This window comes from Coregonus lavaretus, assembly GCF_964263955.1.
Source record: "Coregonus lavaretus genome assembly, chromosome: 15".
NCBI lineage: Eukaryota > Metazoa > Chordata > Actinopteri > Salmoniformes > Salmonidae > Coregonus > Coregonus lavaretus.
In genome coordinates this window covers 38,027,417-38,054,885 of record NC_140002.1, presented here as the reverse complement: position 1 = coordinate 38,054,885, position 27,469 = coordinate 38,027,417, and the positions used below count along the sequence as shown (strand labels likewise).

The following is a 27,469-nucleotide window of genomic DNA, read 5'->3' as shown; positions in this document are numbered from 1 at the left end:
GATGTACTATATGGACAGTGCTACTGTAAGAGAAGGTGTTTTGTAACTCACCATGTTCACTTCTGAGATGGAGTCAATGCTAGCGATGTTGATGCTCATTCCTACGATGACTGGGGCACCTGAGGGAACACAAGAGCCGGTACAGTCACACATCAAATTCACACGATTATTCACACTGGGCCAAAAATACACTTCTAACATATCATAGGACAACACGTATACACATTATAATGTACTTTATTTGCAAAAGTAGAATGCAATAAGCAAGGAATGTTTTTTCTATTTGGTTAAAAATATATATTTTATGAGATTATTCTGTATAATGAAAAGCGCTTTACAAATGTAATCAATTATTATTATTATTATTAATGTTAAGATAAGAAAATAATCAAATTATCTTTACATGCTGGATTATCTCAATAATGATCATGATGTTACTGTATATACCATGATATAACTATTTTCTTTAGATGCATTACGCATGAGACTGGACCTGGACATTTCTGATGTGGGAGAGTGAATCAGACATTCTTGGGAAAACTGTCATAAATGTGTCACTGTGGGAACAAGCCTCATACGAGCAGGAGGAGACCACTGATGGTAGCGAGATAGGCGTGAAGAAAACAGACCAGCATTACTTAAACCCTTTGACCTTTATCATACAGCATGTGGAAAGTGACCAAAAAGGTCTGCAGACTTTAAAGTAAGAACATATTGGTGGAACAAAAAGACTCAAAAATGTAGAGGATGATGAATAGTCAAATCCAATTTTTTGGAGGTTAGAGCAGTGCCTCGCTTTATTAGGATCACTGTGTTTAAACAGCCATATAAAATCTGACTAAATCTTTCTTTAATCTTCATAAAATTGTAATCCATATGAGATTCAGGTACATCGTGCTAATTTCACGGTCAATATTCTTGCCCCGAAATCACGTAATCTTTGATTATCTCATTCTACTGCTTTCTCCTTACAAGAAACGTAAACATTGAAAAGAAAGGGATGTAAAGGTGTGTTGATATTCAGCAATGTCAAAGTGAATAATTAAAGGCCCAATGCAGTCAAAAACATGATTTTCCTATGTTATATATGTATTTCCACACTATGAGATTGGAATAATACTGTGAAATTGTGAAAATTATGATAATGCCCTTTTAGTGTAAAAGCTGTTTGAAAAGTCCGCCTGAAATTTCAGCCTGTTTTGGTGAGATGGAGTTTTGGCCTTCCATGTTGACATCACCAGGGCCATAACTACATATGAGGATGCCGCATTCTTTTATTTTTTATTTTTTGACACATCTTTTGGGAGGAACTCAGTCAGGGTCTCAACTTCCTGTTGAGAGTGAGAATAGTAGAATACACAAGGTGCAATTTCAAAACGTAATTGTGCATCAGCATTTTTCCTCTTGTTATATGTCACTCACTGACAGTCAATTAAAATGTCAGTGAACATTTTTTAGATTGGTAAATTAGTCTAGTTAGTCTAGCCAGCTATCTAAACTTGTAGTAATCATGGCCGAATTACTGACCAGAGACACAGAGCACATGCCCAAGGGCGCTGACCTCCAGGGGGCCCCCATTGCCCCTCACTCAGAGACTGTATCAGATACCCTGGTTATGGCCCTGGACATCACCATGTGGTAAATTAGTTAATAGACCAATAACAAAGAGAGTTACAAACCTCTCCGCCAATAACAGCTCATTTTCAGTTTTCCCCTCCCCACTAAGACCACTCTCAGACAGTCCTAGCAACATTCTTGCTTGAGAAACTGCCCTTGGCTAAGAAGCATTTTTTTTGGGCGGACCATTTTAATTGAAAACAATCACTGTAAGCTACTTAATTGTTACCCAGAAATGATTTGATATTGAGACAAAAACGGCTGCATTGGACCTTTAAAGGAAATATTCCTACAGTTTTGGTTCTATTCAGATATAGCTGCCCTTCAGTATAAAGTTGCCTGGATTTTATAACGGACTCTAGATCTGTGTTGAGTCAGTTAAAAGAACAAATAAAACAAAATTATGTGTGTGGGCCTATGAACAAAGTCATAGCAAATGGCAGGTCAAAAAAGTTTTCAAACTAACCACAAATATACTCAAGTACTGTGTATGACAAATTTACTAAATTCTGCCTTTGCCTTCGTAGTGTGGAGTTAGTCAGCCCTCTACAGTTCCTTGCCCCAGGGAGTGCTTTAACCGTTGTTAAAATCAAGGATATTAGAATATACCGGTTGACCTTTACCCCCATAAGAAATAGCAGTTGTCATTTTGTTTTGTTCAAAGCTAATCCTGAATCTTTGGTTTTAAGAAGTGCTGTGCAGAACATGTGACTACAGGGCACGAGAAAGACTGCGTATCTTGTGTATCAGAGTTCAATTAGTAATTTCTTTGAAAATGTGTGCATATTTAACATAATTGCACCTATCCATATATACTGTTTATCCATCATCTAAAAGATTGAGAGGTTGTGTCAAAGAATGATGCTGAAATAGTGGAATGGTCAAAGTGCCACAGATTGTACTTTAAGAGCTCTCTGTCTAGACGATGAGGGTAAGTGCAGGCATTTGTTTTGGAAAACAACAGAAACATACTGACAGTACTGACACAAAGAATATACTCTGAATGTCACTTCATTTGTGAATCTCTCTGGATAGGAGCATCTGCTCAATCAATGAGGAGGATACAGTGTATCTGCATACAATATGTCAGTGATAGAAATAGAACCTGGCTAAATCTGTAACCTGACATTACAATGGATACACATGTTTAATTCACAACCTTTAAGGCCAAGAGTGCATTGCACTTCCCCCAAAAAAAGTGAAAGACATTTTGAACATTCTAAAAGTTGGGCTTTTTCATACTGTAGGTGTTTTCACCTTCACAACATCTGGCGATAATTAATGCAGTGCCAACTTTGGAGCTCAAAACAAGGACACCCTCCTCCCCTCACCCCAAATGTTCACTCCTTGATTTGTAACAATGGCAACATTTCTGCACAAGGGAATTGTGTCACCCCCACAAGGGATAAATTAGTCCTTTCCCAGTTAGCAGACCACTGAATCATGATGATTAGGTGAAGGAGAAAGGAATTGTGACCACAAAAACAATGACCAAACGCTCACAGAAAAGGCTGAGAGTAACAGCCAACCTTTTGTTGCGGGACTTCTCCAAAGGTTCTTCCTGTTTTCAGCAGTGGCCGGGGAAGAACCATCTTAACCACTGGGTTTAATGCAGGTTTACTACAGCAGTATATTTTAGGTGAACTAAAATTCCCTTGAGCTAAGAGTTGCGTAAGTAGCGAAGACACTTCCATACAGCTAGGGTATGTCCTGTATGTACATGTAATGTACCGTGCAGTTACAGATAAGCAGATAAAGCTGTTACAGTAAGGATCTAAAACATTTATTGAAGCATTGTCTAACTACAACATCTGTTTCCATTATCTTTCATACAATTGAGAGCTTCCAAAGTAGCCATTATGGTCTAGTAAATTCCTACTTTGATATGAGAAGAAATCTGCACTTTTCACAGACCAGCGCTTGGGAGAGTTGCTTGAACAGTTACCTGCGCATTGTCTACTTCAACAGGTGTGAATCACAGATTTGCTTATGAGAAGCATACTGCCTGTGGGCTTTTGAAATGGCTGGCTTGCTGCCAACAGCAATGTTTTCTTAGTTGCATTAATATTTCAGAGGTGGTTTACCCACAAAACACACAACAGGACATTTTGTAAAGTACTGCAACGTTGGGCATTGAACAAAAGATCTCTCAAACCACGCCAGGCAAAGGAGGTTGGCCCTGTCACTCATCCAGCCAAAGGTGTTCCACCTTCCCTCCAGAGACACAACACACAGACAAAGAAACAGAGAGCGAGGACTGTGTGAAAGATGGTCTTGAGAGTATGGCTTCTGTAACTGCATCTCAGAATGCCTTTCAGTTTGTGGTCATTTTTCATTGGAGTAAAATGAAATCAGAGATTTTCTGAGTTTATCTCAAATCCATGACCATTGTTTATGTGTACTCTCCTTCCTTCCTTCAAATAATCTGCAGATGACTCCTGCTCCGGCCTACTCTGGAAAGATCGGACAATTACCATGTTTCTCCTAATACTGGCCCTGAAATATTAAGCAGCACAGCACTTGACTGAGAGTGCACATCTCTCCTCTCTCTTCTTTATTTTGTAATCCTATTTTCTTTCACCCTCTCCTCCATGTAGACACGGCAGCCCACATCTCTCTTAAATGCCCTGCAGCTTTGTCATATTCCCTGACCCATCTCTTTAAAAATAAGGAAGGAAAAAGTGGGGCCATTTTCCATTGCGCTTTGTGAAGGCAACCAGTAACAATTTTCCCCAGAGATGTCAAAGTACATTTGTTCACTGGTTGTAAACAGAAAGCACAAAGATCTCTCTCTCTCTCTCACTGCATATTTTTGACCCTGCTTCAATGAAACAGAGGGATCCACTTTGCCACCGTGGCTTTCTCAAAATAAAAGCACTTACCTGCAGCAGCACTTTCGTGAGCTGAAAGGAAATATTGCTTCGGCAACAGCAGCCTGAGATCCTCAGATATACTGTTTCTATCAATTCATGTTTTCACATCGGAACATATTTGAGATTTAAAAAATGATATTTGTACATAAGTGCCATCTGAAAATGGAAGAAGCAGGATCTGAAATCAGATAATTGTGTGCTAGTGTGTACGTGCATGCATATGTGTGTGCTTGTGTGTATGCTATTGTGTGCTATTGTGTGTGTGTGTGTGTGTGTGCTATTGTAAGTGTGTGGGTGTGTGTGTGTGTGTGTGTGTGTGTGTGTGTGTGTGTGTGTGTGTGTGTGTGTGTGTGTGTGTGTGTGTGTGTGTGTGTGTGTGTGTGTGTGTGTGTGTGTGTGTGTGTGTGTGTGTGTGTGTGTGTGTGTGTGTGTGTGTGTGTGTGAGAAAGAGATGGGGGAATATAGATGTCCAGAGCCAAACCCCAACTACTATTAGCAATTATCACATCACAGTGTGTCAGCACTTTCCACTGCCTTCTCAAATAAGCCGCATCTAAGCCACTGACTGGCATGACCTGATGCTGTTTGCCGACAAACTCTGACCTGATCTCCCGGAGTAGGGACTACTTCCAGCTGAGTCCCATAACTCGCCAGGTATTGATGTGGCACATTAAAGTAGTGTGGAGTATAGAAAATAGTCTTTAATAAAGTCTGGCTTGGATCCAACTCCGCATCCAGCATCCAGCATCCAGGCACTTCATCTCCTGATCTTTGATTGTCTGCCAGTCTCCTCTCGCCTCTCTGATCTCAGCACATTCCCCCCGCCAAGGAGGGCACAGCCTTCAAGGAACCAAACAAATTCTACCACTTTGCCACAGTTTTAATTTAACAGAAGAAGAATGGATGTTCTTAATCCGCGGTTTACAGTTGTTTATCTCAGTGTCTTTGATAAAGGCTGTGAGTATCTGATGCATCTATTGGCAAAGGTGGGTCTGGTCCCTATGCCAAGAAGCATAGTAAGTGCACAACCTGCAATTCATCACCTCTGAGGTTAGTATCAACACTAATGCAGAGACAAACATCAACATTAAATGTTTACCAATCCTGAGAGCAACATTGAAAAAAGCATGAGTACTTTCCGAAATATTTCAATAACACAATCACAGTTCACTAACATACAATGATAAAATAGGGCAGGAAACATTAGCACTAAATTCCTGTGTCTGCCATTGAAAAATAATAATATATGGATAGTACCAGTGAATGAGAAAAAAAAGTTTGTCAATAGAGCTGCATTCTAGACCCCTCCAAGCCATAGCACACAGATTCCTCACTCCTCTCTGCCTTTCTTTGTTGGACATTTTGCCTCTACTCTCTCTATTTACTGTATATTGTGCTTTTGGGCTTCTCTGAGCAGGTCCACTGCTTCCTTAAACTTGTGTTCTTTTCCTCAATTTTTACACTCAGCAGCCAGATGGCCCCATCATCTGTGTCCATATTTAAATGACAAATGCAAAGCAGGTGGCATCTCTGCAGTGCCTAGGTTTGGGTTTTATTAAACAGAGGGACCCGTCCCTGGAAGCCTGTGAGATGCTCCATGAAACACACAGCCAGTGTTTTCAGGAATACCTCAGGTGGATGGGGCCATTTAGACTGGCTCCCTCTTCAGGGGCAACAATCCCCCCTCAGCATGTTTTTATCCCTGGCAGTGTTTTCTGTCGTACAGGTAAAGACGATAATAATGATCTCAAATTGCTTTACAGTAGGAGGTTGGGGACTGAGAGGGATTCACTCGCAGTAGGTACAGTATATCTGCACGCCAGAGAAAGTGCTGGTTTCGCAGTGGATCGGGTTAGATTTATGATCCTAATTATTTAAGTAGGGTTGGGGCTGATGGTGGAGCTGGTGTTGGGATGCATGTTGGTGATTAGATATCGTGACATTAGAACATCAGGCCCTAAACGTGTCAGGATGAAGCCAACACCTCCCACTACGCCCTGAATATGCTCACAGAGGCAGTTCTACCTTTTTTTAATACGTTCACTATATATACAAAAGTATGTGGACACCCCTTCAAATTAGTCGACTCAGCTATTTCAGACACACCCGTTGCTGACAGGTGTATAAAATTGAGCACATAGCCATGTAATCTCCATAGACAAACATTGGCAGTAGAATGGCCTTACTGAAGAGCTCAGTGACTTTCAACGTGGCACCGTCATAGGATGCCACCTTTCCAACAAGCCATTTCTTCAAATTTCTGCCATTTCTTCAAATTTCTGCGCTGCTAGAGCTGCCCCTGTCAACTGTAAGCGTTGTTATTGTGAAGTGGAAACGTCTAGAAGCAACAACGGCTCAGCCGCGAACTGGTAGGCACACAAGCTCACAGAACGGGACTGCCGGGTGCTGAAGCGTGTAGCGCGTAAAAATCGCCTGTCCTCGGTTGCAACACTCACTACCAAGTTCCAAATTGCCTCTAGACGCAACGTCAGCACAATAACTGTTTGTTGGGAGCTTCATGAAATGGGTTTCTATGGCCGAGCAGCAGCACACAAGCCTAAGATCACCATGCGCAATGCCAAGCGTCGGCTGGAGTGGTGTAAATCGCCGCCATTGGACTCTGGAGCAGTGGAAATGCGTTCTCTGGAGATGAATCACGCTTCACCATCTGGCAGTCCGACGGACTAATCTGAGTTTGGTGGATGCCAGGAGAACACTGCCTGCCCCAATGCATAGTGCCAACTGTAAAGTTAGGTGGAGGAGGAATAATGGTCTGGGGCTGTTTTTCATGGTTCGGGCTAGGCTCCTGAGGAAATCTTATCGCTACAGCATACAATTACATTCTAGACGATTCTGTGCTTCCAAATTTGTGGCAACAGTTTAGGGAAAGCCCTTTCCTGTTTCAGCATGACAACTGGCCTGCACAGAGCCCTGACCTCAACCCAATCGAACACCTTTGGGATAAATTGGAACGCCGACTGCGAGCCAGGCCTAATCGCCCAACATCAGTGCTCACCAATGCTCTTGTGGCTGAATGGAAGCAAGTCCCCGCAGCAATGTTCCAACATCTAGTGGAAAGCATTCCCAGAAGAGTGGAGGCTGTTATAGCAGCAAAGAGGGGACCAACTCCATATTAATGCCCATGATTTTGGAATGAGATGTTCAACGAGCAGGTGTCCACATACTTTTGGTCAAGTAGTGTATATACTGTACACAGTACACACCATGAAGCCTCTACTGGCTTTTCACTGAGTCTACCCTCTGTTTTGCTGTTGATCACCAGAAAAAGGACTGTGTTTTATAATGCCTTACAAAGAACACAAATATACATAGATATAGTAAGGTAAGATGTAGATTCATGAAAGGGGTTTCTTGTCATAAAACACTGCTATTTCTCAGGTGGTGAATGCAGTAGTAGTCTGTAGATGATAAGGAAGTTGATGTTGTTGTACTTTGATTTGTGCCCATTTCATGTTACTCTTGTGTAATTGAATTATTTGTGAGGTTTGTGTCCATGGATGCAGTCAATTGCAAACTGAAAACAAATTTGCTGGATAACGCCATTGCACAGAAAATACCACTCTGCCTCTGATATAAAAAATCTAAGAATCGACTCATTGCTTAGCAACAAAGGGTTCCATGGCAACTGCGCAGCATTCTCACTATAACATTACAAGTGAAGCACGGTGCTTTACATACATTGTGTTGAATCTTCACTCATTTTTGTATTCAATGGCCACTGCTGTCATGAAAGCTCCTTCTTGAGACAATAAACCAAAAACAACTGCATGCTGTGTCGCCTTGTAATGCTTCCTATTTATCAAACGTATGACCTTATAGTCATGTGTGCCAATACGCATATCTAATTTGAGACAAGGGATTGAATGTCTCTGGAAGTAACTAGAATATCTTTATTTCCCCTCAAAACTGATATTTGTCATCATCAATAGATTGTTGACATTTCCAACATGTGTAGCTGGAAGCTATGAGTAATAAATAAGGGTTGGCTCATTATGCTTTAATAGTCATTGGAAACACCCCAACTATTAAGAGCACTTTGGAGACAAACAAGGGAATCATATATAATTAGTCCACAACATCATCATTTGTCAATCACATTGTGGTTATCATCTTGATATATTTGTTAATATTACTACTGATAGTAGTAGCCATGACGGTTGACGCAGTAGTGACAGCAGAGATGTAGTGGTAGATACATAAATTTAGTTACTCAATGTATCCCTATTTGCATGCTGGCGAGCCTGTCTTCAAATGACTCCCCCTCATACGATGTTCATTGCTTTCCTCAACCATTTATGGTAACAGAACCTCCACCTGCGACAAGCCTGTGGTTGAGAAGCCACAGGCTAATGAATGCAGACCTGCTGTATGAGTGCATCAGTAAACCAAAATACTATATCATCTTATCATAGGCACTGAGATCAGACATACAATTAATGTAACTCATGCAAATGAAATAGCCTTCTGAGTTCTGACACTTAACGATCATGGATGAATGAAGGGAGATCATTTCACTAGGGGTGGCAGGTAGCTTAGTGGTTAAGAGTGTTGTGCCAGTAACCGAAAGGTTGCTGGTTCTAATCCCCGAGCCGACTAGGTGATAAATCTGTCGATGTGCCCTTGAGCAAGGCACTTAACCCTAATTGCTTATGTAAGTCGCTCTGGATAAGAGCGTCTGCTAAAATGACAAAACTAAAAAAATTATGAGAGAGTACAAGGGAGAGAGAGAGAGAAAGAGGGACAGAGCATGCAGAGGTAGTAAATTAAGGGAAGACACTGAGACAGGACAGAAAGAAAGGTGGCCCTATCCAACAAAACCATCCAGTGACTCCAGAAAGCTGAGGTTAAGTAATGAGATGGGCTTTTAAGCATGCTTCCTGGCATTGGGGCTGTTGGCATCGATCACTATGTGCCGTAAATGACATTTATTTCCTTGTTTATCTATCTGAACAATTGGATAGCCGCATCCCGTCCTTGGCCGGTCCCTCTCGGCCCGCTCAAGGACACACCTCCCATCAATCACTGGGGTTGCAAAAAGGGCGTGACTGGGGGCATGAGGAAGGGAGTTGTAAAGGAAAGAAATGCCCTGCGAGTTACCTCACCGGTGTGCGACCTATGGTTTCTGTACTTCGCAGACCGCTGGGATACATTTGGGTGTAATTTCCATCAGCGTTTTTTTTTTCTCCTTCAGTTCAAAGTTGCTGGAAACAACACTTTGAATTTGAAGATGAAGCCCCTCCAATCCCCTGCATGACATCCCTGCCCCCACACACATACACACCTCATTTGACTCAGAGCAGAGCAGTAAGAAAAGGCAAAACGCTATGCTTCCTCCTTAAGCATTTTCGCCTTCTGCTCCCTCTGCAATAAATCATTTGCTGTTCTCTCTTCATCAGGATAGATATCAATCCTGCACTCCCAAGCATCCATCCTGCTGTTCTGACAACACACTCCTGTTTTGTGCTGAATGGGCATTACTTTTGCACTGCGTTACAGTGGGTTATGTAATGAGCCCACATGCAAAACGGCCCATCATTTAACATGTGGCGACACACCAAGAACAGTTTGTCTCCAAAATGCTAAAGGTGTGGGGTGAAATTTAGATTGGAGCATCATAGGAATATACGCATAAAAGATTGAAGGGCTGTTGCTGATATATGCAGCCTTGTACAGATGGGCTTGTATGCATAAATTACGAGTAATGTTTAGAAAGGACACATTTCACAGCATGGGAATCACTCTCTCTGCATACGTATAGAGTAAATGTTCTGTGGGAGCCATTCCGCTCTCATAAACAGACTTGAGGGGGCGCGTTACATTGGATACTGTTCGGATAATATAGCAAAGAAAATGAACAATGCTATTATGATGGCATGAATAAAGCTAGCCCTCGCCTTCTCAGATGGAAGACATGCTTGAATCTCATAAACAACTTGTGCATTCGGTCAGTGAGATGCACATACTGTACTGTACTGAGCATCAATGTCACTGCAATGACTGTGCTGTTTCATGACTACATTTACTGCTCTGCCATTACAAATAAGATCAGGCTGCAGCTGGGACTCATTTGAGCTCAATGGGGAATGAAATCAGTAAAAAGAGGGCTGCGTGTGGAGGGGGACTGGTGGCCGTGCTCTGATACCATGGCTGAGGGGTGAACTGGCACTGAAACACATTAGACTGTTAGAGTGTGGGCCTGGGACACCCTTAGTGGGAGATCAGGTGCTTACGGTTGTGGCTGAATGATGTGTGGCACAGCCAGGCTGACTTTTCAGACTCCTACTCCACATCGCTGAGGCCCCTCACTGAGCTTCACACTGTACAGGATCCTGGAACATTGGAATGTCCCTGGTCCTTTGACTGGAACCAACAACACAAATGGCCTGGAGCTTTACTGTAGACTGGGACCAACCCCCAGGACAGGAGCTTTACGGTAGACTGTGACCAACCCCCAGGATAAGAGCTTTACAGTAGACTGGGACCAATCTCCAGGCCAGGAGCTTTACGGTAAACTGGGACCAACCCCCAGGACAGGAGCTTTACAGTAGACTGGGACCAATCTCCAGGCCAGGAGCTTTACGGTAAACTGGGACCAACCCCCAGGACAGGAGCTTTACAGTAGACTGGGACCAATCCCCAGGCCAGGAGCTTTACAGTAGACTGGGACCAATCCCCAGGCCAGGAGCTTTACAGTAGACTGGGACCAATCCCCAGGCCAGGAGCTTTACAGTAGACTGGGACCAACCCCCAGGACAGGAGCTTTACAGCAGACTGTGACCAACCCCCAGGACAGGAGCTTTACAGCAGACTGTGACCAACCCCCAGGACAGGAGCTTTACAGCAGACTGTGACCAACCCCCAGGACAGGAGCTTTACAGTAGACTGGGACCAATCCCCAGGCCAGGAGCTTTACGGTAAACTGTGACCAAGCCCCAGGCCAGGTTTAGGGGAGTCATCAAAGAATGTTTGCTACACGCCAGCTTCTGAATTTGGCTCCACGGGAGGGCCAGCCAGGCAATAGGACGTACCAGAGGCACCTACACAGGAAGAGAGTGTCAACCTTTTCGTTGTCGGGATGAAAATGTATAATGGGCATGCTGAGAAAGGGTGGCAGGTAGCTTAGTGGGTAAGAGAGTTGTGCCAGTAACCGAAAGGTCGCTGGTTCTAATCCCCGAGCCGACTAGGTGAAAAATCTGTCGATGTGCCCTTGAGCAAGGCACTTAACCCTAATTGCTCCTGTAAGTCGCTCTGGATAAGAGTGTCTGCTAAATGACTAAAAATGTAAAATATTAAAAAAATAAGACATAGTAACCGCCTTGGGCCTGTACTGATCTTTCGCGTCATTATTTGTCTAGAGACAATGCCTCTCCATTTGGCATAACTTTCATTTCAATATCCACTCTTATATGAAGGTAACCTACCTCCCACCCACCCACCCACTCACACACACACGGCAAAGTAGGAAGACAGTATTGAGGAGAGGCCTAGGGATGCCTAGCTCTGGGCCCAGGGGCGAGACGGGCATGTTCGCAGCACCAGTGATATGTCACCCACATTTCAAGCTTTGTTAACGGTGGAAGCTCAGACCATAAAACCCATTTCAGCGGTGATGACAGCTAGATTTAAAGTGTGTTCTCCAGGGGGGAGGGGTGTGGGATGGAGGTGATGGCTAAGCCGGGCTCTCTCGCCACTTGGCACGGACTCGGCTGAGGCTTTGCTTTTTGTTTTGTGACTCTTGTACAAGATCATTACACTGAATTCCCCTTGGTAGGATCCAGAGCACCGCAGCACACTGGTGACTCATGATCCCCGCTCCTCTGCCCAAATCAATGACGGCGGCAGAGACAGAGACAGAGACACAGGCAGAGCCATGCTCCAGTCTCTTCGCCCCTCCACCCACAGCCAAGCACCAACGCAGCCCACAGAAAAGACAGTAGCAGCCCAGGACATCCAGCAGCAATAATACACAGCTGTAGAGAACAAACTAGCAGTCTCAACAGAGATTTACAACACAATGAGATAACACAACATGAGAGAAACATTTGATCTCAAAGCAACCCACAATATATCTATGTTTTTGGCAGCTTAGCAGAATGGCCTTTAACAATTTAAGTATTCACTGAGAGGTCAACTGGCATTTAGCAAATTCATTTAAAAATTACTATTTGGAAGTACAGTATTGGGAGAACTTGTATTGTGGTATTGTTAACCCATGAAACAACAATCACAGTAGGATAGAGAACAATGTGTGATGTTTGATTTGAACAGCCTCATACTACAAAGCAGGGCTCATTGTAGCAGGCGGCAGGTAGCCTAGCGGTTTGATTATGTAACACACTGTCACAGCGGTTAAGAGTGTTGGGCCAGTAACCAAAAGGTCGCTAGTTTGAATCCCTGAGCCGACTAGGTGAAACATCTGTCAATGTGCTTTTGAGCAAGGCACTTAACCCTAATTGTTCTTGTTAAGTCGCTCTGGATAAGAGCATCCGCTAAATGACGAATCTCCCTGACCATGACAGCCATACACAATACCCTCCATTTTGTAAAATATGAAAAAAAGAAAGAACAAATATACTCTGAGCTCTTACTCATTTTGCACGAGGGGGTGTGGTATATGGCCAATATACCATGGCTAAGGGCTGTTCTTAAGCACGACGCAACGCGGAGTGCCTGGATACAGCCCTTAGCCGTGGTATATTGGCCATATATCACCAAGCCCAGAGGTGCCTTATTGCTATTATAAACTGGTTACCAACATAATTAGAGCAGTAAAAATAAATGTTTTGTCATACCTGTGGTATACCCTGATATACCACGGCTGTCAGCCAATCAACATTCAGGGCTCAAACCCGCAGTTTATAATGCATTATAAATATTAATTCAATACAAATACATGAATGTGCTTTATAATGCTTTTAAATGATTCATGTTTTATAAAGGCCTATCATATGTGTTACAGATGCATGGTGGGAAGGGGCCAGTCAGAACCAGGAGGAACCAGAAGCCCTGGGTCAGTGTTGTTCTGTGGGCTGGCCGTCCCTGTCTGTGGCTGGGGCTGTTAAATCACATTGCTAACGAGTTCTACTCCCCTCAGGCTGCTGTATGCTGTCATTTGTATGAGATATACTGTCCATTCCACTAATATTTGGCCCTGCAATGTAAATTGCCATTTAAATCAGATGTGTATGGCCACACCTTGTTTAAGTTCATAGTTCAACCTTGTGATAGTAGTCAGTACTCTAAAGCAGGTTGGAGTATAGTTCGACAACACATTGCTATAAACACACCCATATTACTACAGTAGACTAAGATAGTCAACAACCTCGAACTAAACCCTGCAGCAAATTCAAGTAGAGAAAACTTACTACAGTAAAGGAATTTAATATCCATTCCTACATTCCATTACACAGAAGGCTGTCTACATGTAATGATATTGAAGACGGACATATAGACAGAGTGAGATACAATTGTGCTAATTTCCCTTTTTCAAACAAATTTGCCTATAAATAATTTGACAAAGCTTTTAAAAGTAACTGCCAATGGCGGTCAAATGTTGGAAGATGTAGATAACAGAGGAGAAAAAGACTTACTGAAACAATTTACAGACAACTGGTTTTTATTAGATTTCCCACAGTCCTTTAAGACCACTTCAAACTCCAAATGGTGAGCTGCTAAAAGATCATGTAATTAGCGGCTTTCAGTTCATGGTGTCATTTCTATGGGATCTCCTATTTGACCATCACCTTAATTATTCAGCACTTATTGACTGATATGACCACCTGACCACCGTGATCACATGGTTTGGCGGACAACCTTGTTTGGAGAAATGTGTAACACAAAATTATTTCTGTACTAGTAAGTTGTCATCATGTGATAGTTGGAATTTGGATGGACCTTGATCCCAAAATTGTCCTATCCTCAACGATGATCGCAACATAAAAAAATATACTATAGGCCTAATGGTTTGTTAGAAGTCATGGCTGTCTTACAGTATTGAATTTGTATTGTGCATCTTATCATAGCATATCTTAAAACCAACCAAAGACAAGATGTACTGTACTTCAGCAGCTAGCATTCCATCCCCCTGATTAAGGTGGACTGAAAAGTGAGATATAGCCGTCTGGGATGTGCACTTTAACTCTAATCATGGTGACTAGGATAGGGATCTCAGTACAAAAATATCCTCTGATGCAAAGAGATAGGCAGCCTCTCATGCAGTCTGAGCTTGCTTGTGTGTGTGTCAAATCAAAACAAATCCAATTGCATTCGTCACATGCTTCGTAAACAATAGGTGTGGACTAACAGTGAAATGCTTACTTACAACACAGAGAGAAAGAAAATAATAGAAAAGTAAAACACGTAATAATAAAAGTAACGATACACAATGAGTAAAGATAACTTGGCTATATAGCTCAGTTGGTAGAGCATGGCGTTTGCAACGCCAGGGTTGTGGGTTCGTTTCCCACGGGGGGCCAGTATGAAAAATGTTTGCACTCACTAACTGTAAGTCGCTCTGGATAAGAGTGTCTGCTAAATTACTAAAATGTCAAATGTAAATATACAAGGGGTACCAGTACTGAGTCGATGTGCAGGGGTACGAGGTAATTGAAGTAGATATGTATAGTACATATACTGTAACTAGGAATAAAGTGACAGATAGTCTGTGTGTCTGCCTGCGTATGTGGCGTGTGTGCTGGCAGGGGCGTCATGCACCCCAAGAATCTGAGGGGACACAAAGTACGGGAGGATGCTGGAGGGTGGTTGGAGAACTTAGCATTTTTCAAACACTTGAAACAGCTTTTTCCTGCAATCTAGAGCCATAATGATTATGCTTAATCATCAATCTTCTATGTAAAAAAATATGCATATTTTTCTGCACATCTAAACATACCTCTTGAGCTGTTTGCATCCTCCTGAATGGTGGTAAAAAAAAAAAAATATATATATATATATACAGTGGGGGAAAAAAGTATTTAGTCAGCCACCAATTGTGCAAGTTCTCCCACTTAAAAAGATGAGAGAGGCCTGTAATTTTCATCATAGGTACACGTCAACTATGACAGACAAAATGAGAAAAAAATTCCAGAAAATCACATTGTAGGATTTTTTATTACATTTACATTTTACATTTTAGTCATTTAGCAGACGCTCTTATCCAGAGCGACTTACAGGAGCAATTAGGGTTAAGTGCCTTGCTCAAGGGCACATTTACGTCATTTAGCAGACGCTCTTATCCAGAGCGACTACAAATTGGTGCATTCACCCTATAGCCAGTGGGATAACCACTTTACAATTATACTTTTTTTTTTTTTTTTTTGGGGGGGGGGGGGTAGAAGGATTACTTTATCAATTTATTTGCAAATTATGGTGGAAAATAAGTATTTGGTCAATAACAAAAGTTTCTCAATACTTTGTTATATACCCTTTGATGGCAATGACACAGGTCAAACGTTTTCTGTAAGTCTTCACAAGGTTTTCACACACTGTTGCTGGTATTTTGGCCCATTCCTCCATGCAGATCTCCTCTAGAGCAGTGATGTTTTGGGGCTGTCGCTGGGCAACACGGACTTTCAACTCCCTCCAAAGATTTTCTATGGGGTTGAGATCTGGAGACTGGCTAGGCCACTCCAGGACCTTGAAATGCTTCTTACGAAGCCACTCCTTCGTTGCCCGGGCGGTGTGTTTGGGATCATTGTCATGCTGAAAGACCCAGCCACGTTTCATCTTCAATGCCCTTGCTGATGGAAGGAGGTTTTCACCCAAAATCTCACGATACATGGCCCCATTCATTCTTTCCTTTACACGGATCAGTCGTCCTGATCCCTTTGCAGAAAAACAGCCCCAAAGCATGATGTTTCCACCCCCATGCTTCACAGTAGGTATGGTGTTCTTTGGATGCAACTCAGCATTCTTTGTCCTCCAAACACGACGAGTTGAGTTTTTACCAAAAAGTTATATTTTGGTTTCATCTGACCATATGACATTCTCCCAATCCTCTTCTGGATCATCCAAATGCACTCTAGCAATCTTCAGACGGGCCTGGACATGTACTGGCTTAAGCAGGGGGACACGTCTGGCACTGCAGGATTTGAGTCCCTGGCGGCGTAGTGTGTTACTGATGGTAGGCTTTGTTACTTTGGTCCCAGCTCTCTGCAGGTCATTCACTAGGTCCCCCCGTGTGGTTCTGGGATTTTTGCTTGCGTGGAGCCCCAGATCGAGGGAGATTATCAGTGGTCTTGTATGTCTTCCATTTCCTAATAATTGCTCCCACAGTTGATTTCTTCAAACCAAGCTGCTTACCTATTGCAGATTCAGTCTTCCCAGCCTGGTGCAGGTCTACAATTTTGTTTCTGGTGTCCTTTGACAGCTCTTTGGTCTTGGCCATAGTGGAGTTTGGAGTGTGACTGTTTGAGGTTGTGGACAGGTGTCTTTTATACTGATAACAAGTTCAAACAGGTGCCATTAATACAGGTAACGAGTGGAGGACAGAGGAGCCTTTTAAAGAAGAAGTTACAGGTCTGTGAGAGCCAGAAATCTTGCTTGTTTGTAGGTGACCAAATACTTATTTTCCACCATAATTTGCAAATAAATTCATTAAAAATCCTACAATGTGATTTTCTGGATTTATTTTCCTCAATTTGTCTGTCATAGTTGACGTGTACCTATGATGAAAATTACAGGCCTCTCTCATCTTTTTAAGTGGGAGAACTTGCACAATTGGTGGCTGACTAAATACTTTTTTTCCCCACTGTATATATGCTTCTCTGCATCTCTGCTAAAATCTGGATAAAAGATTGAAAGGAATGTGAGTCTTATTCAGTACATTTAGTTATTACTTGTTTTTCTAAAGTCTACCAACCTGGACAGCAGGCATCCCAACTAAGATAGTTAGACAACCTAGCTACTCTAACTTGATTAATAGCCTGAAATGGCCTCTTGGTAGCTAGTTATGAGGTTGGGAGATTGGGAACCTATCTGGGCTAGTTAAAGCCAACTTCATAAAATTGCTAGGTGGCTAGTAGTAAACAGGAAAAATCTGAGGGTGCACGTGCCCCTGTGCCCCCTATGGGCATGACTCCTCTGTGTGCCGGAGTGGTCAGGAGTGTGTATGTGGGAGCGTGTATGCATGTGTTTATTTATGTGAGAGAGGGAAAGAGAGGGTATGGGTGACTAAGATGGGGATGAAAAGGGATAGAATAAGACTGTTAGTGCTGTGAGTGTGTGTGTGTGTGTGTGTGTGTGTGTGTGTGTGTGTGTGTGTGTGTGTGTGTGTGTGTGTGTGTGTGTGTGTGTGTGTGTGTGTGTGTGTGTGTGTGTGCCTGTGTTTATGCGGGAGGGGCTTTAGTACTGACCACATGCTCCCAGCGCTGTGACTTCCCTGCAGTGACAGAGGGCTGATGATGTGTCCTCACATCGTTGAAATTAAAACAAATTCAAGTGCAACACATTACTTACTGCTGAAATCACACCACATATTTCTCTCCCTATTGTCAACACAAAGAAAAAACTAAAGGGGAGAAATTCCCTTGTCACAAAAGCTCTTTGTGTATCATGGCCTTGGGTGTGACATGTTGCGAATACAGGCAACTTCTTCTTTTCAATTTTGCTAATTAAACACTGGGCCATGTTTTATATGATCTGACCGTAAATGGGCTCCTTCGTCGTGAGACCGTCCATGTGTGGGGCCACATGGGGCTGTCTTTGTTGAAAGGCCTGGCTCCAAATGAGAAACCACAATCTCATATAAATCAAGGTTGTCAAAAGCTGACCTGATAAGAGGTTGTAAATAAAGCCTTTATAGGAGGTCATTAATTTAATGGCAGTATCTCTGAGACAATAGCTGATTCCATTTCCATTTTATAGTGGAAATGTTATACAGTGCATTCGGAAAGTATTCAGACCCCTTCCCCTTTTCCCAGTGGTGGAAAAAGTACCCAATTGTCATACTTGAGTAAATGTAAAGATACCTTAATAGAAAATGACTTAAGTAAAAGTTAAAGTAACGCAGCAAAATACTACTTGAGTAAAAGTCTAAAAGTATTTGGTTTTAAATATACTTAAGTATCAAAAGTAAATGTAATTGCTAAAATATACTTAAGTATCAAAAGTAAAAGTATAAATAATTTCACATTCTTTATACTAAGCAAACCAGACGGCACGATTTCCATGTTTTTTAAATTTACGGATCGCCAGGGCACACTCCAATACTCAGACTTCATTTACAAATGAAGCATTTTGTGTTTAGAGAGTCAGATCAGAGGCAGTAGGGATGACCAGGGATGTTCTATTGAGACGTGCGTGAATTGGACCATTTCCTGTCATGCTAAGCATTTGAAATGTAACAAGTACTTTTGGGTGTCAGGGAAAATATATTGAGGAAAACATTTTTTTTATTTTTTTGGAATGTAGTGGAGTAAACGTAAAAGTTGTCAAAAATATAAATAGTAAAGTAAAGTACAGATACTCAAAAAAACAACTTAAGTAGTACTTTCAATAATTTTTACTTAAGTACTTTACACCATTGCCTTTTCCACATTTTGTTGCGTTACAGCCTTATTCTAAAATTGATTAAATAAACATTTTTCCTCATCAACATACACACAATACCCCATAATGACAAAGCGAAAAACATTTTTTTTGCAAATACAAAATAAATAAAAACGGAAATACCTTATTTACATAAGTACTCAGACCCTTTGCTATGAGACTCTAAATGTAGCTCAGGTTCATCCTGTTTCCATTGATCATCCTTGAGATGCTTCTACAACTTGATTGGAGTCCACCTGTGGTAAATTCAATTGATTGGACATGATCTGGAAAGGCACACATATATCTATATAAGGTCCCACAGTCAACAGTGCAGGTCAGAGCAAAAACCAAGCCATGAGGTCAAAGGAATTGACCGTAGAGCTTCGAGACAGGATTGTGTCGAGGCACAGATCTAGGGAAGGGCACCAAAACATTTCTGCAGCATTGAAGGTCCCCAAGAACACAGTGGCCTCCATCATTCTTAAATGGAAGAAGTTTGGAACCACCAAGACTCTTCCTAGAGCTGGCCACCCGGCCAAACAGAGCAATCGGGGGAGAAGGGCCTTGGTCAGGGAGGTGACCAAGAACCCAATGGTCACTGTGACAGAGCTCCAGAGTTCCTCTGTGGAGATGGGAGAACCTTCCAGAAGGACAACCATCTCTGCAGCACTCCACCAATCAGGCTTTTATGGTAGAGTGGCCAGATGGAAGCCACTCCTCAGTAAAAGGCACATGACAGCCTACTTGGTGTTTGCCAAAATGCACCTAAAGGACTGACCATGAGAAACAAGATTCCCTGGTCTGATGAAACCAAGATGTAACTCTTTGGCCCTATCCCTAAGGTGAAGCATGGTGGTGGCAGCATCATGCTGTGGGGATGTTTTTCAGCATCAGGGACTGGGAGACTAGTCCGGATCGAGGGAAAGATGAACGGAGCAAAGTACAGAGAGATCCTTGATGAAAACCTGCTCCTGAGCACTCAGGACCTCAGACTGGGGCGAAGGTTCACCTTCCAACAGGACAACGACCCTAAGCACACAGCCAAGACAACGCAGGAGTGGCTTCGGGACAAGGATCTGAATGCTCTTGAGTGGCCCAGCCAGAACCTGGACTTAAAACCGATCTAACATTTCTGGAGAGACCTGAAAATAGCTGTGCAGTGACGCTACCCATCCAACCTGACAGAGCTTGAGAGGATCTGCAAAGAAGAATGGGAGAAACTCCCCAAATACAGGTGTGCCAAGCTTGTAGCATCATACCCAAGAAGACTCGAGGCTGTAATCGCTGCCAAAGGTGCTTCAACAAAGTACTGAGTAAAGGTTCTGAATCCTTATGTACGGTAAATGTGATATTTCCGTTTTTATAAATTTGCAAAAATATCTAAAAACCTGTTTTTGCTTTGTCATTATGGGGTATTGTGTGTAGATTGATGAGGGGAAAAAAACAATTTAATCAATTTTAGAACAAGGCTGTATTGTAACTAATGGGGAAACAGTCAAGGGGTCTGAATACTTTCTGAATGCACTGTATAAATCCATACATTAACAGGCCATAGGTGCATAAAAACATTTGTTCAATTAGAGGGGCAGTGTACTTTATGATTTAAGAGACTCTTGTCTAAATTCAAACTAGCCAATGACAATGCCCATCATTTGCATATTGACTACAAAGAGTTACAGTTCATATGAGGAAATCAGTGAATTGAAATAACTTTTTTAGGCCCTAATCTATGGATTTCACATGACTGGGAATACAGATATGCATCTGTTGGTTACAGATACCTTTAAAAAAAAAATGGGCCTCACAATGGGCCTCAGGATCTCGTAGCAGTATTTTTGTGCTTTCAAATTGCCAATTGATATAATTAAATTGTGTTTGTTGTCCATAGCTTATGCCTGCCCATACCATAACCACACCGCCACCATGGGGCACTCTGTTCACAATTTTGACATCAGCAAACCGCTCGAATGTACTGCCAAATGCTCTAAAACGACATTGGAGGCAGCTTATGGTAGAGAAATGAACAATACATTATTTGCCAACAGCTCTGGTGGACATTCCTGCAGTCAACATACCAATTGCACGCTCCCTCAAAACTTGAGACATCTGTGGCATTGTATTGTGTGACAAAACTGCACATTTTAGAGTTACCTTTTATTGTCCCCAGCACAAGGTGTACCTGTGTAATGATCATGCTGTTTAATCAGCTTCTTGATAGGCCACACCTGTCAGGTTGATGGATTATCTTGGTAAAGGAGAAATGCTCACTAACAGGGATGTAAACATATTTGTGCACAAAAACTGAGAGAAATACGCTTTTTGTGCGTATGGAAAATGTTAGGGATCTTTTATTTCAGCTCATGAAACATGGGACCAACACTTTACATGTTGCGTTTATATTTTTGTTCAGTGTAGTTTTAAGTGAATACAACTAGCCCATGGACTTGGTTGCATTTTTAAAAAGGCAATGAAGAGGCTTGAAACAACACCAAATAAACAAAACATTGAAAATGCACTTTACTTTGGTCCTACTCTAAGAAGGAACAGAGACAAGAGAGGTTCAACGTTGACAGATAAACACTCTCTCTCTCCTTATCTCTTTCTTTCATTTCCTTGTCTATGTCTTTTTTCCTATTGTCAAGTTATATTAGCCAAGGCCAAAGCAAGACGATTCTACAGAAATATGACAATATAATGAATGTATTGCCATATATAAACCAACCATTGGCCTTACCACCATAATCCATTATCATCCTCATCATCATCATCATCAAGCACTTTGATGTATTATTTTCCTACCTTGTTTGTCTGTCTAGTTACCTCAATGCATAATCAGATTCAACAGAGCACATGGGTGGTTTGGATAATGCTTAGCACAGGCTCTTTCTCAGTCAGACAGTACACTACATCCATGGGCTATTTGTGGAGAAGTAAGAGCCAAAGCCAATAATCTACACAAACATGAAAGGAGTAAAAGAGGTAAGAAATACAAGGCCTCACCATCAGCAACTAACCCAACACTGAATACTACAGGAACATAGCAGAGGAGAGTACAGTGAGATGGAAAAGCTGTCTTTATTGTTTTACAGTACTATCTTAACATACTGTAGGCTTCCCATTTTGCTAACCTCGCTGATCATACTCTGGACTATATGTAAATAAACTGCTAAATTAGACCCAGATACACAGTAGCCCTTGATGTCATTCACGCTACAAAGTAAAGGTTTACTAGTTTGTCCTTAAACTAAAGCATAGAGAATTAAATCCCATTGATATGATCCCCCTGAGTAGTGGAGGTAGGTGGATGTTGGGGTGGGGGTGGGGGGATAGTGTGTGAAAGCCTGGCGTTGGGTTGTGTTGACCGTTTTAGGGCTCTGTCAGTTGAATTCCAGTTTGGCTCAGGGATCAATGAAGAGGTGAGAGGACAGGGGGCTGTGTGGAGTGAGTGCAGCCTGGGTTTTCATGCGGACCAGCATTAAGGCCACCACACATCAACTGGTTCCCACGGCAGCACCCTGGGCAAGCCAGGATTCAACCATTTAAACCACAGGCTCTATCATCGACAAGTATAGCGTTCTGGGTCAGTTTTCTCTATTCTGGTTCGGGCTTACAGCACAATAGCTTCAATGTCTGAGTCCAGCATGGGGCACCAATTAAAAGGCCTCCCTTGTTCTTTTGGCTCTCCGGAGACGAAGTTGGTCAGCAGTTGTGTCAGGACAGAAGTGGCTGACTGATGATGGAGTTATCAGGATGTGATGGACTACAGCTCCCTGGCCTGAGGGAGCCTTGGCTAGTGGAAGAGGCGCTGCCGCTGCCTGCCCGGGACACTCAGACTAACAACTTAGCGTGCTGCAGTGTGGAGCAGCAATGGGAACTGACTAGGGCTGAAAAGCAAGGAGCGAGCTGGACGAGAAAAAACTTAATGCAATGTTTTTATGTTGACCTCAAGTGTAGACCGTTAAGCAAAGCATCATTCAAAGGCACGAGAGAGAGAGAGAGAGAGAGAGAGAGAGAGAGAGAGAGAGAGAGAGAGAGAGAGAGAGAGAGAGGAGAGAGAGAGGGAGAGCGAGCGAGCGCACGCGAGAGAGAGAGAGAGAGAGAGAGAGAGGGAGAGAGAGAGAGACATCCCAAAGACACAATAACACAGCTCTGTCAGAGGAGCTCTTTCTAGCTTGACGTTAACCACTGAGAGAGAAAAGATAGGAGAGAAAAGTACAGCAAATAAAGACATAATGGCTGAATTATGTTTTACAACCGTTTTTGTTGTTGAAAACCTGTTTCTACAACAACACAGATTGGCTGCTTCAAACGTTAAAGCAGAAAGAACATGTTTTTGGGATAACATGTAAGTGATTAAAATATGTGTATTTTAAGGTACTAAGATTATATTATGATTATATATATATATATATATATATATATATATAATTATTATTATATAATCAGATGTTACTATAATCAGATGTTTCACCAGGTGTGCTTGACCTTGATCACTCATTTGACTTGATCAGTTCTTATTTATGTCTTGAATGCATAAGATCAGACAAACCAACCCCACACAGTTATAAGACTGTTATGACAGAATTATCTTTCAAGATAATGCTGTTGCTTTCCTATTACTATTGAAGCAACATTTAAACCTTATGAATGAGCTTTCATTTTATACAACTTTCTCTTTTTGTCAGTGTTTCAACAGCAATGTCCACTGACAAACTGCACAATAATAAACGTATTTGGCCTTCCCTGCATTCTAGAGAGGACTGAACTCACTGCTATGGCTACAGTCTGAATCACTTGTCTTCAGCTTGATTTCAAAACTCACCACACTCTAGTGGTTCAACCCATTATGTTGTTCTCTACAATTATACCAATGTACTAGCCTAGCTTCCCACTATTAATTGCTTCGGTAGGTAAAAGCTTCATGTCATTTTCTATTCCAAAGACTTTGTGTACTGACACAACCCTTGGTTAACAATCCTTCACTGAAGCTGTACGCCAAGAAAACTAGTGTTAGACTGATTCTGTATGTGCCACACTTCTAGAGAACAAGCCATCTTCCATATGTGGTGGTGAATAGATGCATAGCAATGATATGGTAGCAGTCACTTCAAAGCCTCTGCCTTTGGTGTTCCAAAGGCTAACATTTCAAATGGTTTCAGAAAAATAACGACCAATAGCACAGGTGCAATATATCTCACATACCTCCAAAATCAGGCCTTAGACGGATGTCATACCCCTTCAGCAACTTGTCCACGGTGGCCTTGGCCACAGATATTCCGGTTTGTCCATTGGAGGTGCTGTGGAAAGAAAGCACAGTTTCAAGACCCTGTCAGGAGCCATGAATGGAAACTAAACGTGAAGCTCAGTTAGCCTACTTGTGAATATGTTTCACATTACACTTGTAGCCTTCAACTTGCTCAATATTCAATAGCAAACCTAAAATATGACATTTAAATATTTCTTACATTTCTAATTGGTAAGTCTATGGCAACAACCACTGCTTTAGAGGGGATTGGGAGCATGCTTTCTTGAGGTGATCTGAATTAGGCTACACCTGGCATGCTAAAGACTCACCTCTTACATCTAAATGCATGTCAGTGTCAGTAGGACATTGAGAAAAGCAGAAGTATTTAAATGACGTAATTAAATAAAATACCTGATTGATATGTTACTTATTAACACTGAATAACAATGTCATTAACCACATAATTAATGAGGCATAAACAAGTATGAAATCAAAGAGCTGATGAATGTGTCAATGCTTGTAGGCGCGTGAGAAGTGTAGCGATCACCCCTTACATTTCCTGTCATGATAGGCCACTACAATGAAATTGAAATGTCAAAATGGAAGACCCAGTTTGGGGCCACCGCTGTTTGATTAGCGGGCAAATGTTGTCAGGCTCAGTAGGCTAAATGCAATGTAGGCCAGCGGGGAATATACTATGGTAACGTGGTGAATATAGACCTTATTTTGTCGGCCTACCTATATGTCTTCATTTACACTGGACATGACAAAACATTAGTCAAGAAATCGTCCTTCTATAGATAAGCCTACTTCACGATCTCCACTATGCGGTTACAGGTGCTCAAAATACGCAATATTGGAGAGGACTGAAGACTTGAAGAGCAGTGTGAATACTGAATTAAAAAAGGTTTAATCAAATTCAAAATCACATGTGTTGATGTGATGATGACCTACTTTAAACGACTGACAGGCGTTTGGGTTTTATTTTCTCCTGCTGATCAATGATGAATCGGTAATAGGTACGCGACATGGTGTTGTTGATAGGGGTGGGGGTGGAAACAAGACTTGCCATGATAATTTGCATTTTGGTGGATTTATGATGTTCTTCTTTACATAAACATTGCGACGATATACGTCTATAATTAATGTCATAAAATTAAGGTAAGGATGAGGCTTTGGCTACATTCCTCTGGCTAATATCCATTAAAAAGCTAGTCGTGGTGATTGATCAATGGTATGGCTAATTTAATAGACCCAGCCTTGTTACTGCCTAATTATCGGGTATGTACGGTTTGATTGTATTACATATGATTGATACTGGCCCAAGCCAATTAGCCACTATTTACAATTTGGATAGGAGTGCGTTTTACAATAGACAACATGAACGCGCGCCTCTTGCTCGCACACAGGCGCGTGCGCCACATAAAATGATGAAGTATTAGAATGCAAACGCAATATGAGTGGTAATGTCGCTTTAATATCGGTGCTGACAAAATCTGATTTCACTGGTTTTATTCCTGCCTATAGCCTTCTGAGCTTTATGATAAGCTTTTGCTCTCATGGAAATATATCTTAGAACGCTGTCTTACCTTTGAGCAAAGCAAACGAAGGACAGAGCCGCCAAAGCAGAGAAAATTCCACATAATTTATCTTCTTGAGGACCCAACATTTCCACAAATCCTTATATAGTTTCAATAATCCAACCGCCTGTGGTCCAAAGAAAATTGTGAAAAGAAAGTTTAAAAAAAAGCAATTAAAATAAATTGCTGGAAAAAAAGATATGATACATTTAGTAATGTAATGGCTTTATACAAAATGCGTGTGTTTAAACCTCGTAATTGGTCCAAGCTGTTTTCCCAAGCTATGGAAATCCGTGCAGGTCACAGACCCCCTCAACCAACACCAGAAGATCCGACATCTTGCTCATAACAGCCTACACAAGACTTTCAAAAAGTGATAACAAGCCTTCTTCTTTCAAAACGAAAAAGTCCAGGAAAAATGAGAGAAGTCTGATAAGGAACAGCAACGTCTTGTTGATTAAATTGGCAGTTGCAATTTCCCAGTCCAAACCTGCAGAAGAGTCATGATTCCAGCGATGCTCCGGCGCTAGAGATTGTTCCACAATGTAGTCTATGATGTGCTTAAGAATTTGTTTTAGCTGTAAATGTTTGGGGGTGAAAGGGGAGGAGTGGGTAAAAAAAGAAAAAAGAAATCTTCATTCCCCTTTTGTTGCTTATGATGATGTAGATTTGCTTCTCTCAACTCAAAGTCAGTGAGGAAAAAATGCCTATAAAAAAATGCAATGGACAATATCTGATGCAGACGTCAGAGCAGGCTATATCACCCCTCTAGTGAAAAATTAGACACAGCGAAATATGGATGACTCGTCATATATATCAGCCAGTGTATGTATCACAACATTGGATTTAATGTCAAAGAGGATAACCTACTGAAAAGCCCAGTCGTCTCCGTTGTCGAACCTTATCTCTTGATTGAATACCTTACATGTTTCGTTCATCTTCTTCTCGAAGCACTGACCAAATAATGACAAAGATTGAGGAACACCCGCAAGAGCATTGGTTGTGAAAACAAGTGTTGCAATTCCCTTGTACAAGATTTCGTGGGAAATAACTTCAGCCTAATGCATTGTATAAAATGCTAATGTTAATTGAAATAATTAAACATCTGACATCTTAGGAATCATTTCAGCGGCAGCCTATCCATGCACTGAATCGCCAAGGAATGAAGTGAAATGATGCCCATATGAGTCTATTCACCCTGCAACCCATTAGAATGTTGCTAGCACGTTCCGGCGCGTTTTCATGCATTACCACTTTCCCACATAGTATATTTGAACACACAGCAACACTCATAGGGTACTCACTGAAGACAACACACACAAACATGCACACACACTACACTTTCGCACACACAAATGCAGCTAAATGCAGTTCATATTACATATTTACAGTTGTGTAAGCAGGTAAAGAACATACACAAGCACTCCTGCAGCCACTTGAGAATATTAGATCAATACTTTTAATAGCATAAAACATTATTCAAGTATTTATTTGAACGATAATCACATTATTACTCATATTCACATCCCATGCTACAATCAGACAATATGTGTTTCATACAGAAGAGGAGGCTTTCTGTAAGGATCTATGTGCTGTCCAGTTGC

General features: G+C 41.8%; 1 protein-coding gene across 1 annotated transcript in view; it reads right to left on the bottom strand.

Annotated features, from left to right (window-relative positions):
* The window catches only part of LOC311142268 (gamma-aminobutyric acid receptor subunit beta-4-like), a gene marked incomplete at both ends in the record, with an annotated part of 44,500 nt that extends 18,546 nt beyond the window's left edge, over positions 1 to 25,954 (bottom strand). Inside the window, 3 exons of the mRNA XM_084177889.1 lie at positions 52 to 119; positions 24,243 to 24,337; positions 25,875 to 25,954. Coding sequence (XP_084034015.1) covers positions 52 to 119; positions 24,243 to 24,337; positions 25,875 to 25,954 — 243 coding nt within the window. The remainder of the gene's footprint in view (positions 1 to 51; positions 120 to 24,242; positions 24,338 to 25,874) is intronic.
* Positions 25,955 to 27,469: the final 1,515 nt, after the last annotated feature.